Source organism: Penaeus vannamei, chromosome 14, assembly GCF_042767895.1.
Source record: "Penaeus vannamei isolate JL-2024 chromosome 14, ASM4276789v1, whole genome shotgun sequence".
NCBI classification, from domain to species: domain Eukaryota; kingdom Metazoa; phylum Arthropoda; class Malacostraca; order Decapoda; family Penaeidae; genus Penaeus; species Penaeus vannamei.
In genome coordinates, this window is record NC_091562.1 from 628,479 (window position 1) to 645,787 (window position 17,309).

Here is a 17,309-nt window from a genome sequence, read left to right on the forward strand (position 1 = left end):
CGTCCTGGTAGTCAAAACTGTGATTGCTTATCATGAATACTTGCTAAGATGTTTACAGTTTGATATATACCTCTGCAATTTTTATTTTATTTTATTTAAAATCTTTTAAATCCTTGAGTGATTTTTCTCTTTGCTTCTTCATCGACTTTCCTTCCCTTTCGTTTTCTCATTTCGTCATTGTTTTGATTCTCTATTTCATTTTTTTCATCTTGTTTTACTTTTCCCTCTTCCCTGCATTTTCTTGCCATGTGTCTCCTGTTCACCCTCTTTCTTTACCATGTTACCATTCATTCATTCTTACTTTCATTTCGTATTTGATTTTCTCTTCCTTCAGCTATGTCCTTTTTTCTGATTTTATTGTAAGTGTGTGTGTGTGCGTGCATGCTTGTGCATATTTGTGTGAAAAATAAAGACTTCCGATTGTTTTATCTTTCTGAGGTAGACATTTTGTGCACTATCATTCAAAGTTAAATAAAGCTGTTTTTTCTTATGCTTATCTTCATTCAGGACAAAGAATGAAAAATATATGCATAATGATAATTGTTTTGGGTCTTATTAATAAAAAAAAAAAAAAAAAATTTGGCAATAAAAATATCAATAATGATATATATTTAGAAAAATCTCTGCTTGCATTTTCTAACAGCAGGATTATGGGTTCTAAGACTCAGATAATCCTTTCCTTAACTAAAGGTAACGGGCTTATTATACTTCCTTGCGTGTGGTGATTCAAGATGATTCTCCTTAAGGCTAGCATCCCCCTTTTGAGGTCATAGGTCACTCAGCCCATCGGCTGTTCAAAAAGGTAGTAACAGGCCACTCATTCATGAATTAATAGAATTGCAATGTTGGTTCTGGTTTGCCTTCTGTAATCGTTTGTAATAAATTTTATTTGTTTAGAGTAAACAGGAATTTTAAAGTAATTCATTTACTTGTATTTTTAGATTTTTATCTCTATCACTTTTAATCTTTTGTCTATAATTCTGACCATTGTTTTTTTTTGTGTGTGTGTATTTTTTGTATTTTTGGTAAATTCAAAAAGTATATTTTGATACCAACCACAGAACCTTCATGCTATGTATAACAACATTCCATGCCAATTTCCTAGGATAGGTTAATAAATCATGTCTTTTATAACATAAATTTTATTCATCAGCCTCGTATCTGTTTAACAGACAATAAGAAGCTCAGTAGAAAACTTCAAGCATACAATCCAATACCCATTTGCCCATCCCTATTACTTGAGGTCTTCCCCTGAGCTTCTTTACTAAGCACATCTTCCTCATTCTTGGAAGATATCAGGAAAAAAGGAAAAAACAGTTTACTAAGAATTGGTGGGAAAGAATGGCAAACTCACTGTATTTATTTTTTGGTATATGAGCCATATGTTACAATATACATTACAATTCGTCTGCCTTCTTCCAAATCTCTAATGTTTTTTAAACTAATTACAGTTATCAAGGAAGAGAGAAATGAATGCTAATTGATTAATAAATACAAAATATACAGCACATTTGTGAACTAACACACTAACCTACATTTTCAGCATCCTGTACATATATAGTGCCTCACATTTACAGTTCAGAATGCTTGTAAGAGCTTTATGAAAATGAGAAAAGAAAAAATACACAGTACTCAACAGTATAAACAAGTATGTCCTAAATCGAAGCTGCTCACTCCTATCCATGACTACCAGGTTATCTCTAGGATTGCAATACCCACAAAAATGCTCTAATGTTACCGTACAAGAGCCTTTCACCTCGTAGCATTTTCTCTTCCTTGTCCACAGAACTCTGCACCACTTTTTGAGGATATCTTTAATACCTAAATCCTACATAAACACATGTTGAAGATAGTTTCTTGTAAGTACAATATAAATAATTGAAAAAAAGGTATTACTGTGGTATAATACCATGTTAAATCTTTCTCACATTGCCAATATTGTTTTACAGTAAGAGTGATGTACAGATGCTGTGTACACAAACTCATACACCTCTACATGCACAAAAACTGGTATGTGTGTAATTATGTGTAAAGATATGTATGCATTTAAAAACTTGTTTCATAGAAGAGGACATGCACCTCTATGCATGGATATACAGTTTATATATAAATAATCACAAGGTTTTCAGATACAAATGGTACGGTCAGAGCTTTTTTTTTCCCCCTCGCAATGATATGCTATTCTCCCCACTTACCTTGTGACTAGAAACCAAGAGGAAGCACCCTTTGGCTTGTGGAAAAAATAGCATATCGATTATCATATGAGGGGTGGGGGGAGGGTAGATTTTATGTCAGCTCTGATGATTACACAACTCACAACGCACAGGCAATAACTATGGGAAGATATTCAAGCTGGTCATTGCAATTCTTCATTAAAATAGTCCTACAATTTAACCAACATGAACAGCATCTTGCATATCCTAAAAATCAACAAAATATCTAGATTGGCTGACACAGTAGAAAAAAAGAAATACAGTATCTGTTAGTATACATTTCACAAAGAAATTTGAAACAAGTCCTTAGAAATGAAAAGGCTTATTAATTACCAATACAGCTAAACAATTTTTCAATTAGTATACTTTAATAAATGAAAAATAAAATAATGCAAGGGACTTAAACCCAAAATCATAATCTATGCAAACCTCCAGCAGTACACTAACCAGTTGCCTCAGGTAACATACAAAGGAAGTAAAATCTAAACTTATGACAAAAATAGTTCCCATTTATAATTTGTTCAGAGCAGTGCCTCAGGCCGTCTGTTCCTTTGGCAAATGCCAGAAAGTCACACATTCTCAAACTGTTCTATTCTGATTTCACACCAAATTTTTAAAAAGTGAAAGGCTTTCACCTAAATGTCTTCCAGAAATATATAATTTCTAGAAAGGATAAATGACCTGCATTTACTACCACTGTCTGTTATTGACAGAAATATTTGTCTTTTTCCATTTACCTGAAAAGCCTAAAAAGAAATGAATAAGCTTTACTTCAACTCAATAAGCTTTAGAAATTAAAGGTAAAACTGAAGAGAAAATTGGGGCATAAATTCCACTAGTCTGTTTGCACCATTCATTTTGTATTTGTAAACATGATTTTGAAAAAAAATGGAAGAAGTGGAATGATCTTGAAATATATCTCAACTACCATAATATTCCATGGGTCAGGAAGTAGTACTATGTGCATGTTATCTAGGTTCAGTATATATTATATATTATTATCACAGTTTTAATATCTAATCATCTTTAATTATTACAACAAAACTTTTAAAACAATTGAGCTTATCACTAGATCATAGACAAGACACATATCCACAATACTACTTCAACATTTGATATGGGAAGTTCAATGCTTGACTATATTTTAAACAGGACTAAAAACTATGATTATCAAAAACAAAACAAAAAAAATGAAGAAAAATATTTTAATGCACTTTGCACTAGTTTCTACAACATCTTTCTAGTGAGAATTAGTAGTTAATCCTTCCTTTTAGCTAGAAACAAAAAAATTGTAAATCATTTTGCAATTTCTAATGGGCAATCTTAAATCCAGCAGAATCTATGACTTGCCTTGTTGTGCCAGATTGCAGCTTGTTTGAGTAAGCTCAACACCACTGCTAACAAGCCATTCTGGCCTACGAGAAAGAGGTCTTCACACAAAGCAAAGAGTAAGTCAGTAGGCATTAGAGAGCTGAAGCAATTGCTTGATATCACTCCTTCATAAAATACTCACTGATCTCCATTGTTATGTAATTCCTCAAAGCAAATAATTGACTGCAAAACAGGTAAAACAACAGAAATCAGTAAAGCTAGTTTGATAACTGTCTCCGTACCAAGTAGAACTCCTATAACTATTGCATGTGCTTATGGATAATATATGTTTGTGTGGGTAAGTGGGCACATGTGTGTCATGAAATAGTATATAAAGACATTGATGCTGACACATGTAAAGTCCCTTGGCAAAAAATTAAATATGTAATCTTGGATGATTCACAGATTATAAAACACTAGAACCATAACAATGTACTAACAGACTTATTTTATTACAATACTATGTCCACACTTTTACTATCATGAGAACTTTTGCTAAAACTTTTGGACCTTGTATAGCTATCCTTATGACTGTTTTTAACTGTTTACAGTACCTCATAAGGGACATTGCATTAATTGGCATTGGGCACTAGGTTTGTGCATGTGTATGTGTCTGTGTATGTTCATTTATGTTTTTGTATATGTGTGTCTGTGCATACTTGTGTATCTGTGCTTGTGAAATAGTGGGTGCATGGACGTAACAAAGAAAATTATGGTCATTTAGTTCAATAAGTAAATAACATTACATTGAAATAACATCTTAAAACATCTGAGAAGTCATATAAAATAGTTATCTGATTATCTAATAATACAACAGATATAATCAGGAATGTTCATCATCAACTCACATACCTTCCTTTGCTCACTGACACAAAATCAATATACACAAAGAAGCTACAATCTACAAATATTGTAACTATTCTCTCCTCCTCCTTCTTCATCTTCACATTGTAATTCTAATCTTAAAAAAACAATTGGGGAGGGGGAAAGAGAAACTATCTGGTGCAAAATTCTTCTTAGAAGAGAATCCTAATACTTCTAGGTGTTTTTTTCTTCTTTTTTATCTCAGCAATAGGTAAACGAATCCTAAGACATGACTAGCAAGGGGGTAATACTTGCATTCCGATTCCTAAGTGTATTGAATCATAGTCCCTGACAAGATATCCCATATCTTTGTCTACCTTGACTGAGGATACTCATGGCTACACTACAGGAACTGTCAACCATGTGGTGGGTATCTGTATTTAGGTTCCTTCTGCATTGTTTCAAAGGCAAAACAAAACATATTGTAGGCAAACCACCTCTCAACTCATATTTCTGTGATATAGTTGGTGCTAAGAGTAGAAATGGGCTAATTAATAACATATAATCTGACATCAGTAAACGTAACAACGTAGGAAAAATAAAAATATAACCAAAATTTTCTTTCAGTTTCACAAAATAATCATTATCTCACATTGTTAACCTAATAAATACAAAAATTACCATAGACATTGAGCAAACACTTAAGTGAAACACTTACAAAATTACCTTCCCAATATGAAGCCTAAAAATAAATACAACATATATATATGTGAAAAACAATAGTCAGTAGCCTGTTGAAATATCCTCTTTAATTCCCACGGTGCATCTCACCAAGGTAATCTTTGTCCAAGGAGAACAATACAATGGCAACGCTGGCAGCAATTAATTGGTCAAGTTCCTGTGTCTCTTTCTGGTATAGTGTCTTCCTTTGTTAAAACTGGCGATCTCACCTTTGACTTCTTCTTCTTCACTTTCTTCTCTGTGTTGCATACATCCCCTGCCACCTGCCCCTCCTCTTTCTTGAATTTCCGACTCCTGTTGCTGGAATCACTGCATGTGCTCACTGTCTCGCTGCTGCTTCCCCCGGGGTGTTGTGATGAGTACCATTCCCAGTTATCTGAGCGGAGCTTTACCTTTGTCTTGGCTTTTGGAATGACCTTTTGTCTTTCACTCATAAGTAACCGATCATGATCTGTGTACATAAAGTTCTTTCCCACATATAATGGAGTATGAGAATCGATACCATTTGCATAGCCATCTGCATATATACTATTTGGAGAGTAAGTGTAAAAGTGACCATGCTCACCATTTATTTTTGTATCTTCACTGAAGTGCACACTGCTATGTCCATTAGGATAAAATTCATTAGAATGGCTTCGAAAATCATGTGAAGTTCCATTAGGCATGGAAAAAACTTCATCAAGATCATTAAGCCTGTCTTGCTCAAGTCCCTGTGAACTAAAATACTTACTTTCTATATTATTATCCTTTGTCTTCCTGATCTTTTTAACCTTTTTGCCCTTCTCCTTCCCACTCTTTATGCTTTCTGATGCACTGCATAAAGATATTGACTTAGAAAGTTTACCAGATTTCTTATTTTGGCTATCACAGTTAGTGCAACAAGGTAAAGAATGTCTCTTGGAAGTTATTGGCTCTGTGTCAACTAGTACCTTCCCCCCTGGCTCTAACTCACTGATAAAAGGCCTCGGAATGCAAGGGTCCCCTTCTTCCAACATTTCATAAAACACACTGTCCTGTTCATTATAGAATGGTTCATAAGGTATCCCAGAAATATCTGGTGAGTCAGGAGATGACAGAGGGGTGATGGGAGTGGAACATGACTCACTTTTGTCCCCGCAGAACAGTACTCCTGCACTTGACTTGTTTAGCTTCTCTATGCGTTTTGCTCTCCTGGAGGATAAGGTGGAATTTTCCACTATGCTAGCATTGGACTTTGACCTCTTCAACGTTCCGCTTGTCGATTTTCTCTTCTTCTTGTGGTCTACCATTGAATCCATCAAGATAGGGATAGCTGGCTCGATGATGAGAAGGTCTTGATATGTACCTGTAATGTGGTGCAGGTGTTAATTGAAGGCACAGTGCTTATATATTTGACTTGGAAGTAACTGTTGTATCTTATGCAATGGTCACACTAATCTTGTCTTTCAGAGGATCCTAATAAGTCTTGTCTTTCAAAGGATCCCAATACAGCATCGCTGAGTGTATGGCAGTTACAGAGCAGGATTGGTCACACTACATACAATACAAAACAAAAACACCAGAGTGTCTACAATAATTTTGTGAATGAGCTATGCATCAAAGATAGTCGTGGATTCGATGAATACTGAATTTAATCATATTTAATTAATTGTAAATATTAAAAAAAGAAGACACTAAACTTAGAAAAGCCAACCTATCCATTTTATTAATTATCATACATACAATCATGCCAGCTATACCAATACCCCATATTTCAACAGACTGTAAATCTGTAAATATCACCATTAGTGTAATCAGTAATGTACAAGAGATGTAATTATGTACTGATAAAGCTAAAGTTGGAAGTAAGCAACTACTGTAACTGAAATTGTGTAAAGTATTAGTAATTATCGATCGTGACACAGCCTTCCCAGCCATATGATTTCTTAATATCATCCATTATTGTTATTTTGAACTTTCTGCTATCAGGATCTTTGTGGATAGTATTCCATAATTAATTTATGGCTCTCACTTTGTCCACCAGGGACAAATATGTCTGAAGTGAGCTCTATGGGTGTGTGCTTGCACTCCTTGATCAAATGAATATTTGTCTGGATAATATTTAAAAATTTTGTAAGGTATTGTTCGTAATAATATTACTTATTTCGACAGTACAATTTACTGAACATAATATAATAATCACTTTTTAGAGAATCAGGTAATAAGCTTCCTAGTAATGGTACTACAGTTTTTGTTTTGGCATCATTTTCCCGCTCTTGCTGGGGTGAAAGACCAACACAACAGTGCCACTCTCAGCAGGGATTTTCATCTCTGTTCCCTTCACAGCTGGGGAATTATCCCACTCTGTAATGGGATCCTTGGACAGAATAGATTAGTGTGACCACCCCTTTATGAAAGCAAACCTATATTTGATTTATAATATGTTTAATCCACTCACCTGATATATTGAGTGCCTCTTCACTGGGCCTTCGTCGACGTGGCCGAGATGCTCTCTCCCTGGTGATACTGTCTACTGACCGTCTTCTCACTCTACTGGGTATCTGGTCTTCAAAATTGCATCTTCTGCTCTCAAGTCCAATTTGACTTTCAGGATCTTCACTTGGGGTCTGTTTGGGAAATATCATGAACTAAGAATAGGAATAGTCTCATAAACACAAGAAATAGTACTAGTACAAAAGATATATGCCACATATGTAATGATCTAAGAAGCCCAATCAAACTCTTTTGAAGCCATAGAATATTATACTTACTTGTGCTCTCCTTTCATTTAAAGCTCCATTTTCCTGTCTTATATCAGCAATCCTCCTCCTGTGGCAAATAGTGAACACCACACACAGCACCACAACTTCCACCACCATGAGTAGCAAGTGTTGCTCCACTACTGTGTGAGCTAGAGTTTCTCTTTCTTCCACAAGCTTTTCCAGGATGTTGCTCACATTCCCAAGTTGCTCCTCCAGGCTCTTGATGTCCCTCTGGTGTTCCTGGTCCCGCTCATAGGCCTGGCGGGATGTGGCATTCAGGGCAGCAATGGTGAGATTAAATTGCTTCTGCATTTCCTCCATCTGTCGCTTGTACCTCCTGCTCAACTCCTCAAGGTACTGACTGCTGATTGACATGTTGTATTCCAGAGCCTGTAAATATGGGTGATTAATTTGCTGTAATACCAAATAACATGCTTTTAAAAGATATAAATTTCCCATGTTGAAGAGAACTGGCTGTCTGGCCATTTTTCATTACACTACAGGGAGTTAAAATATATTTCTAAAGAACCTGCTAACTATAAAAGAAGAAAAGAATTTACCTTAATCTTATTAGATAATCGAACTACAATGGATTCCTTGTTTGTTGGTGAGCTTGAAAGTTGCTTGGGCTCAACTGGAGGTGGGGTAGAGGAAGGAGGAGGAGGGGCCACTGTAGCAAGGTCCTCACTAGGGGCAAACTCTTCCTCCTCCAAGTTCACCTCTCCAAATCCTGAGCCCTCAACCTCCACGGGCTCCAGGGTTTCCCCAGCAGAGGAGTCAGATTCCATCTCCTTTGCCACCTTCTCCTGAACAGTATTTCCACTGGCCTTGGGTTCTTTAGCAGCTACCTTCTGGGGCTGACTTGGTCCGCTGTCAGGAGAAGGGGTCTGGGATGCTTCGTCTGATTTCTCCGAGTCTTGCTCTGCTGGTGCCTGACCGTCTTCTATTTCAATGAGCTTCAGCCCTTGAACTTCTGAGGGCCTACTGATGTTTGCATCTGTGGCATCTGCTCTTGTTATGCTGGATGTATTGATCACTGCATTTTTGACATATGATGGTATTTGCTTTGAGGTTGTCATGATATCTGAAGAGGTTGTTGAGAAATTTTCAGGCAGATGAGTATCACTGGGATCACAAGCTGTTTGGCTGTCAACTATTCTAGGATCTTGCATAAAGCACATGGCCAGCACGTGCTTTGGGGACAACATAACACATACATAACTGTTATTGCAAACAGTATCATAAACAACACTATCATTGACCTCAGGCTCTGCACACATCACTGAAGCTAGCCTGCGACAAAAGCTTGAATTCTTGACGGTAAATGAAACAAAGGGCTGTAACATGAGGGCCTCATACTCCATTTTGTAGCAAGATAATATGTAGTTCAGGGTTCCAGCCATTGAACACATGCCACTTTCCATTGCAAACTTGGGGTGAAGGGAATAACATCTCTCATCTGGTTCTGTTGAGATACTGCTTGGTCTATACCCTCTCTTGATGACATCTAAGACTCCAGTAAACATATTCTTAAGCACAGCTGGGATCACACTTGGCTTTCCTTCATCTGTGACAAAAGAAAAAAAATAACAAGTAGAGAAAGTGCACTTTACATCTTATATTCTTAAATGTTTTGTTACAACTCTACCTGACAAATATATTTAATGAAAGGCATAAAAAAATCTGAACAAAGGAATCAAAGACCTATAAATGTATATTGTACAAAAGAACCAAAGATGTTGCTTTGTATCTTATAATGTTAATCATATTCTCTGAAATACAATCACTTCCACTGTTTATTGTGTGTATTCTGTTACATGATACTGCTAACATTATACCACTGTCAACCTCTAGTAACTCTATCTTATTAACCTCCTTCTTAGCTAACCAGAGATTCTGTAAATAGACATTTGCGGTAAACATCAGGTGTGGATTTTGATCTCCACCTCTGAGATCGTGTTACCTTTGTGCTTCTTTCCAGAATTTTCTTCCTCCACTGCTTCCGTGAAAGTTTCTTCACTGTCTTCACTGTCCTCACTAACATCTTCTATTGTATCAATGACTTCAAATTCAGACAGACCATAAATGCGAAAAAGAGATATTGGGCAGAAGAATTCTGAACCATAATGACTCAAGACTTCAACCTGGAAAGTAAAGCAATAAATGAATAAATATGTATCCATATAATAATGTGAAATTATTAACACAATCCTAAATAGTAATCTGAAAAATCTGTACAAGCACAGCCACATACACTAAATACACAAAGAGACATAGATATTTATGCATAGACTAGAAATGCATTCATACATGAAGTAAGACTATGTGAGAAACCAAGGAAGAGAAAGAGGGGGAGAGGGAGATAAAAAAGAGATAACAGTGGAAGGATAATAAGAAAGGATGAACAGAAGGAGAGAGAGAAAGGGAGACAGAGAGAATGAATAAATGAATGGAGTGACCCCCACAAAAGTTAGTGACTAAATGTATAATCGGATTCCTGATGCAAAGAAGAAAGTAAATGGTTTTATGAGTAAGAGAACAAGTGAGTGAGTGAGAGCAAGCAAAGGGAAGAAAACTATGAGCCTCTATGAAAACCTGTCAGGGCTCATTGTTTGAAGACATGCTGAGGGAGTGTCTCGGATGCTGGTTTGTGTGTCTGTGTGCTGATGCTGTTTGTGATACTATATATCACCACCTAGGAAATAAGGGTGAAAAAAGACAGACAGGTGGATTAGTGTAGGGGAAAAAAGCAAAACAAAGACTAAGGAAAACACAGAGATATTAATACTGTAATGATGCTACAACAATCATAGGGCACTGTATATATGCCCCACCCTATGCTCTATGGACAACTTTTAAAAAGAAAAAAGTGAAGAAAACATAATAATGAAAAAAGCTTCTACACTATGTAACCACACTCTTCCTACTTCACTTACACCAAACCAAAGAAATATAGAAAAAAAAATCTGCCCCTGCAAAATAACAAACACTAATTACTCTTGTATCCCCTCCTCCCTTCAAAAATCCCTCCCCTTCTCTACCCTATCCCTACCCTCAAGACCCCCCTTGGACTCCACCCCCACCCCCAGGACCCCTTAGGATCCCCTCGGACCCCACTCCCTGCCATCATTACCTTGACGTATTTGTAAAAGTCTTCGGTGTCCACGTGGAAGGACTGGACGCCGCGGTTGCCCTCCTGCGCCGTGAACCGCCCCAGAGAAGACCAATCCCGTGATGGATAGCGATGACTTCCCGATACCTGGATTTCCTTCGGTAAATTACTGAAGAGTTCAAAATTGGCAATGTCAAACTGTGGAATGAAGAGAGGGGGGAGAAAGGCATTAATTGCGTGTGGCAAAATGGCGAGGATGAGGTCTTAATTATAATACAATCACTTACGTCCATCTTCTTCTAGGTTAATTTCAATGCCCTTTAAACGTGCGCGCTACACTCACACTAAAATAGAACAATAAAACAATAACAAATCAAAAACAATAAACGGAACCTAAAAAGGCTCACCTTTTGTGGTCGGATGCTCTCGCAGAGTTCAATAATGAACCAAATCTTGTCCCTGCACTTGTTCAACATATACTCATCCCTGTTTGAATGGATCACCTGCGGGAAGGAGAGAAAACAAATTATCACAGGCCATTCCACTTGACGTTAAGCTTCCACAACGTAAAAAAGAAGAAAAAAAAATGGAACGACAAATCACACATTCAAAAAATGCGCAACGAGTATTTCTCATTTTTCTTCTTTTCTTTTCTAATCTCAATCAAATCTTAGGATCTAATCAACACACACACTCACCTTCGACGCGTGTGTGGCTTCGGGATTGGCTGACATCAGTTTCGAGCCACAGTCGGGTGATGCGTAATTTTTGCTCTTCACTTTCGGCCCCTTGTGACCATTGCCACTGTGGCCGTTTGCGTTCACTGCGGAAGGGAATTCGGTGTTAATAAACTACGTCAAGAGTGGGAGAGGGAGAGGGAGGGAGGGAGAAGTAAGGAGAGGGAGAGGGATAGGGAAGGAGCGTGAGAGAGAGAGAGAGAGAGAGAGAGAGAGAGAGAGAGAGAGAGAGAGAGAGAGAGAGAGAGAGAGAGAGAGAGAGAGAGAGAGAGAGAGAGAGAGAGAGAGAGAGAAAAGGGGGGGGAGAAAAGAGAAGGGACATGCAAAAAAAATATATATTATTATTATTATTATTATTATTATTATCATTATTATTTCACCTATGTCCAAGAATTACAAAATCAACCCTCGAAATACGACTAAACAATCTTCCGCACAATCAAAAAACCAAAACACAATCCCACGAAAGGTAAAGCGAGAGAACCTTCCCTACCGTCATTTTTCTTCTCCGCGTTGACCCTCTGCGTAAACTGGCTGTACGTCTCCAAGGTATCGGGACTCTTCTCTTCCTCTTTCTTGTCCGCTTTCCCCTCTTCTGCTCCCTCTTTCGTCTTCTTGATCTTCGCGGATTCTGCTTGCTGCTTCTTCTTCGCCTTCTCCGGTTCTCCCGTTTCTTTGTCCGCCTTTGTGATGTTGGCCGTCGGCCTCTCTCCTTTCTCCTCGTCTATCTCCTTTTCTTTGGCAGCTTTTGTTTCTTTCTGCTTCTTCTCTTCGCCCTCGGGTTCTTTCGCGTCTTCGGCTTTGTCTTGGCTTTCCTCTTCCTTCGCAGACTCTTTGGGGATTTCCTCTTTCTGCTCTTCCTTCTGCTCCTCCGCTGTGTCTTTCGTCTTCTCTTTCTCTTCCGTCGCTTCACTGGGTTCCTCTTCTGAGGCTTTCTTGTCACTCACAGCGTCCTGGAGTTCCTCTTTCTCTGCTTCTGCTTCTGCTTCTTGTTCCTCTGGTCCCGGGCCTTTCTCTTTCTCTTGCTCTCGACCTTCTTCCTTTCGTTTCTTCTTTTTCTTCTCCTCCTCACTCAAGTCCGCTTTCTCTGGTTCTTCTACGATGCCGATATTTTTCTCCTTTTCCTCTGGTTCGGTATCCGTAAACTCTTCCGCTTGCTTGTCCTCATTGTCATCGCTCTCTGCTCTCTCCTCCGGCACTGGAGTCGGGGTGTCTAGGGGTTTCTTGTCCTGCTTTTTCTTCTTCTTCTCCTTCGTTTCCTCTGGTTCCTCCTTATCCTGGTCAGCATCAGCGCTCACTCCTTCTTCCTCTTCCTTTTTACTACTTGTTTCTTTGGTCCCTTTGCCATCGTCGTCGTCTTCTGTCTGCGCACCTTCGCTCTGCTGCTCCACCGATTCCTTGCCTTGGTCCTCACTTTCACTCTCTTTCTCCTTCAGTCCTTCTCCTTCGCGACTTTTGGTTTCTTCCTTCCCTCCCTCCTTCTCCTCTTTCGCTTTGCCTCTCTCAACATCTTCCGGGTCTTTCCCTTTCCCTAGTTTCCTCTTGACATCACTGGGCTTCGTTCCTTCTCTCCCTTTCTCCTCCTTCCCTCCTTCCGACTCCTTCTTCCCACCTCCTCCTCCTCCTCCTCCTCCACTTCCTTGCCGCTGCCCAGTGTCTCTCTCCCTGGCCTCTCCTTCCACCAGCTGAATGGCCCGGGCGCTGTGGATGCGCGTGAAGTTCTTGCTCGAGATGCTGTTGAAGAATTCCTTGGCGTCTAAGAAATGCGTCAGTTTGCCGCCGCCGCCGCCGCTTCTGCCGTGGTCGTCGTCCTTTTCCTTTAGGTGCTGCGCGAGGACCTTCCTGTGGACGTTGTGGACCCCGTCGTCGAGGACCCGCGCGGGGCTGATGGTGACGTTGACCACCGAGCTACTCCGGGCCTCGATGGCGCTCAGGACCTCCTTCTCCACCTCTAGGCCTCCCGCGACGGGCGGCAAGCTGGGGGGGAGAGAAACAAGCGGTAAGAATGCTGTTCCTGGGTCATACGGGTTACATACAGACACAGAAATACACAAATATATACGTAAATAAATAAATAAACAAAATAAATAGATACATGCATTATCATTTTCATTATCATTATTCAACAGCCATTCATTCCACTGCAGGGCCTAAGCCTCTCTTAATTCATGTTTGAATACCGATATTCAAATACATAAATACTGATGAAGGTTAGATAGAAAATAAAATATGCAGTGTGATGTAACCAAAAATGATAAAATCCGCAAGACTGTTCCACAAGCACGATCTGAATCTTTACCCACAGAAGAAAATGATCATGTTTACTACGACGGAGTGGACACGTCAGCAATTACTGGACATGTCCTCGGAGCATCTCAGCATCCATAAATAGGCCTAGCACATTCCCATCGAATCGCAACAAATAATCACATTATCATAACTGAAGATTATCATGCCGGACATAAAAAAAAAACTAAATTGAGATAAAATAAAAAGAAAAAAGAAAAAAAATCTATACCCTGAGCGCTCGAAAATGGCAACACCGACCTCCTGGAGGAACAGAAAACGGAGGAGCTTGGACGCGAGGGTGCACTTCGCTCTTCCCTTAGCGTAGGTCATGGCTAAGCCTAACTCTGTACCCTTTCCCCTTACCCCCCATCCCAGCATCTTCAACAACCCTCGCGTTCTTACAATTACTCTTTTTTCTTTTCTTTCTTTTATAAATATCGTACCCAATTCGAGGACTGACGGGGGACATCCACACGAGGCGAAAGAGAGCGCTCAAATGCCCTCAAGCCCGCGACGATATCACCATCAAAACGGGTTCATAGGGTCTTAGAAATGGGTCGCACCAAACCATCCGCAAATCAACACTGAATTCGACAGACAAAATGGCAATATTTCCTCCTCATACCCATGTATCCCAACAGACGCTGCCATTGGTTTATAATTAACGTTTCTCCTCAGCTGATACCCTTTCCCCTCAGACGTTATTTTATTACTATTATAGGAATAATAAGAAAATATAAATATGAACAATTATTTTAGTAATAACGATAATAATAATTACTACTACAAGAACAAGAAGAAAAGAAAAATATGAACATAATGATAATAATAATGTATGAGTATGAAGAAAACAAAATTAAGAACAGAATAGAAATACATACAAGAATGAGAGGAAACAGAGGAAGAAAAAAAAAGAGAAAAAAGAAAAAGAAAACAAAAACAATACAAAAACGGAGGACCCCCCCCAGGACGATCCCCTCCCGTTGCCTTGGCGATCTCTCTACCGTAACTGCCACGACCACTCCCCGACCCCCTGCCAAGCACGTGGGGCCAGGGTAAGGTGCCAGGGTATGCCAATCGGACCCGCGGAACCTTCGGGAAATCGGGCGCGTTGCGAAACCGCTTTTGTAATCCTTCCCCCCCCCTCCTCTCCCCCCAAATATTTCGCTCGTTATGTCCTTCTACTCTAAGGGAGGGCGACGCCGTCAGCCCCGATCTCCTGACGGTTATGGTGCGTTCGGAACTGCTCGTCTATCTCGTCCAGACCAGTTGGGCGAGATGTTTTGACTGTTCGGAACCTCCACTATCTCGTCCCGGACAAGTAGTCTAGCTCGTCCAACTCGCCCTCCTGCAAAGGTGGCCGAGCAGGACGAGATGACGTCACAAAAGGTTTTGTATGTAAACATTGACAGTTGCAGGTAACCACAAGATATTGGTGGGTAATTTTATAACCATTAATTGGTGTTATCAAAGGATATTTTTGTGTTTGTCAGTTGCAGGTTAAATATGCATCAAAGGAGTTACAAAACCTATGCAGCGTGTAAAATAAAGACACCGGTATGATAAAAAGTGAATGTTTACATTCGAGCCGGTTGCATTCTGGGCAGAAAGGGTCTTGGAGGTTCCGAACGCGGCCCACTTGTCCTGTTGGTCCTGGACAAGATGTCTGGACGAGCAGTTCCGAACGCAGCATTAGGTCGGTTGTTGCCTGCGCGCACATGGGGATTTCGACTCTTTATACATGTCACCTGTGATTCCTTAATTCCCATGATATTTAGCTTTACAAATGAATGAATAATTAAGTATGTGTGCGTGCGTGTGTGTGTATATGTGCCCGTGCGTGCGTGCGTGTGTGTGCATATGTGCCCGTGCGTGCGTGTGTGTGTGTGTGTGTGAGTGTGTATGTGTCCTGTAGATCGGTGACGCCGGAGAAGAGGTCTACGATGATTTATTAGCTGGCCACAAGAGAGACGCGTTCGATTTATCTAACAACAATCCGGCAGCCGTTGTAAATGGAGCGAAAAAATGCAATCAAATTAACTCCTTCGCCATTTATTCCGCCGTACCGTTCTAATTACGAAATGCATCGGCACTCCGAAGTTTAAACGGAGAGGAATGTTCCAGAACGCTTAAGGCTCTAATACATACTTTACGAAGTACTGGGGAGTCTGTTCGATTCCTGGTTATAAGACAGAGAGAAAGAAAGAAAATATACTTTTGTTTCATCTTCTCAAAACTCTCTTTTAGAATTAAAAGTTTGAGCAAAATGTCTGATATAAATCCTAAGTCAAATAATTTATCAAGAATCTATCTGTATGAATGTTTTTTTTTTCATTATCACTCAGAGAAGATGGATTTCTTTTTCATTTTCTTTCATTTATTCATTTATATATTATATTGTGTGTGTGTGTGTGTGTGTGTGTGTGTGTGTGTGTGTGTGTGTGTGTGTGTGTGTGTGTGTGTGTGTGTGTGTGTGTGTGTGTGTGTGTGTGTGTGTCTGTTTGTGTCTGTGTGTGTTCGTGTGTGTCTGTGTGTGTGTGTTTGCGCGTGTGGGCGTGGCCGCGGGCGCGTGTCCGTGCGAATACATGTATGTGTGTGCGTGTGTACGTGCCTGTACATAAGTCCACCAAAAGGTTTCGTGCAACAGGCTCGACATTCGCGAATCCCTCCATAACAAACCACGTCGGTTCGAAGCCCCTGAATCCCCCAAGCCGTAGGTGAGAACAAAGCCTTCGAGAGCTGCCACGGGATCCCCCAACTACGCCCGGAACTTCTACGCCCGAAGAATAACCGCGGCATTTTCCTCATTACGTAACAGCGCGCCCGCGATGTTGCACGCTCAACCTTGGCTCGTCATCTTGACAACAACCTCCAGCCCCAACACCGCGATGCCCTCCTTCCCCTCAGAACCCCACAACCTCTTCCACAACACGAAACCCCCCAAAACAAAGAACCCAAAACAACGAACGCCACAAACAAACCCCAAACAAACGAACAAACAAACGAACCACCAGCACCAACAGCAACACAAACACGCCCGAAATGATCGAACCGGCAACGCAAGGACCGAGTCACCGGAGCAGCGTAGCGCGTCGGACGCCCGAGACGCGCTTCCGGGAGAGAGAGAGAGTGAGGGGGGGGGGGGCTATAACGCCGGCGAGTCGGTATCCAAGTTCCGCGCCGCGCTTGTTGCCGACGTGGAAAGCGCAACTCATCGGGGATCTTAGAGCTTAAAAGTCTGTCTGTCTACCTGTCAATCTTTTTTTCTGTCTGTCTATCTGTCAATCTTTTTTTTTTCTGTCTGTTTGTCTGTCTGTCTCTC

The 17,309-nt window shown here is 40.2% G+C and overlaps 1 protein-coding gene across 3 annotated transcripts in view; it reads right to left on the minus strand.

Annotated features, from left to right (window-relative positions):
* Positions 1 to 1,126: 1,126 nt before the first annotated feature.
* Positions 1,127 to 17,309, minus strand: part of LOC113814358 (SUN domain-containing ossification factor) — a 118,841-nt gene continuing 102,658 nt past the window's right edge. For all 3 annotated transcript variants that reach the window (XM_070129558.1, XM_070129559.1, XM_070129560.1), the window contains 9 exons: positions 12,192 to 13,675; positions 11,660 to 11,784; positions 11,369 to 11,464; positions 10,983 to 11,159; positions 9,813 to 9,993; positions 8,410 to 9,416; positions 7,859 to 8,239; positions 7,546 to 7,714; positions 1,127 to 6,453 (listed from right to left, as the gene is read on the minus strand). In XM_070129558.1, coding sequence (XP_069985659.1) covers positions 5,279 to 6,453; positions 7,546 to 7,714; positions 7,859 to 8,239; positions 8,410 to 9,416; positions 9,813 to 9,993; positions 10,983 to 11,159; positions 11,369 to 11,464; positions 11,660 to 11,784; positions 12,192 to 13,675 — 4,795 coding nt within the window. In that variant the 3' untranslated portion in view covers positions 1,127 to 5,278. The remainder of the gene's footprint in view (positions 6,454 to 7,545; positions 7,715 to 7,858; positions 8,240 to 8,409; positions 9,417 to 9,812; positions 9,994 to 10,982; positions 11,160 to 11,368; positions 11,465 to 11,659; positions 11,785 to 12,191; positions 13,676 to 17,309) is intronic.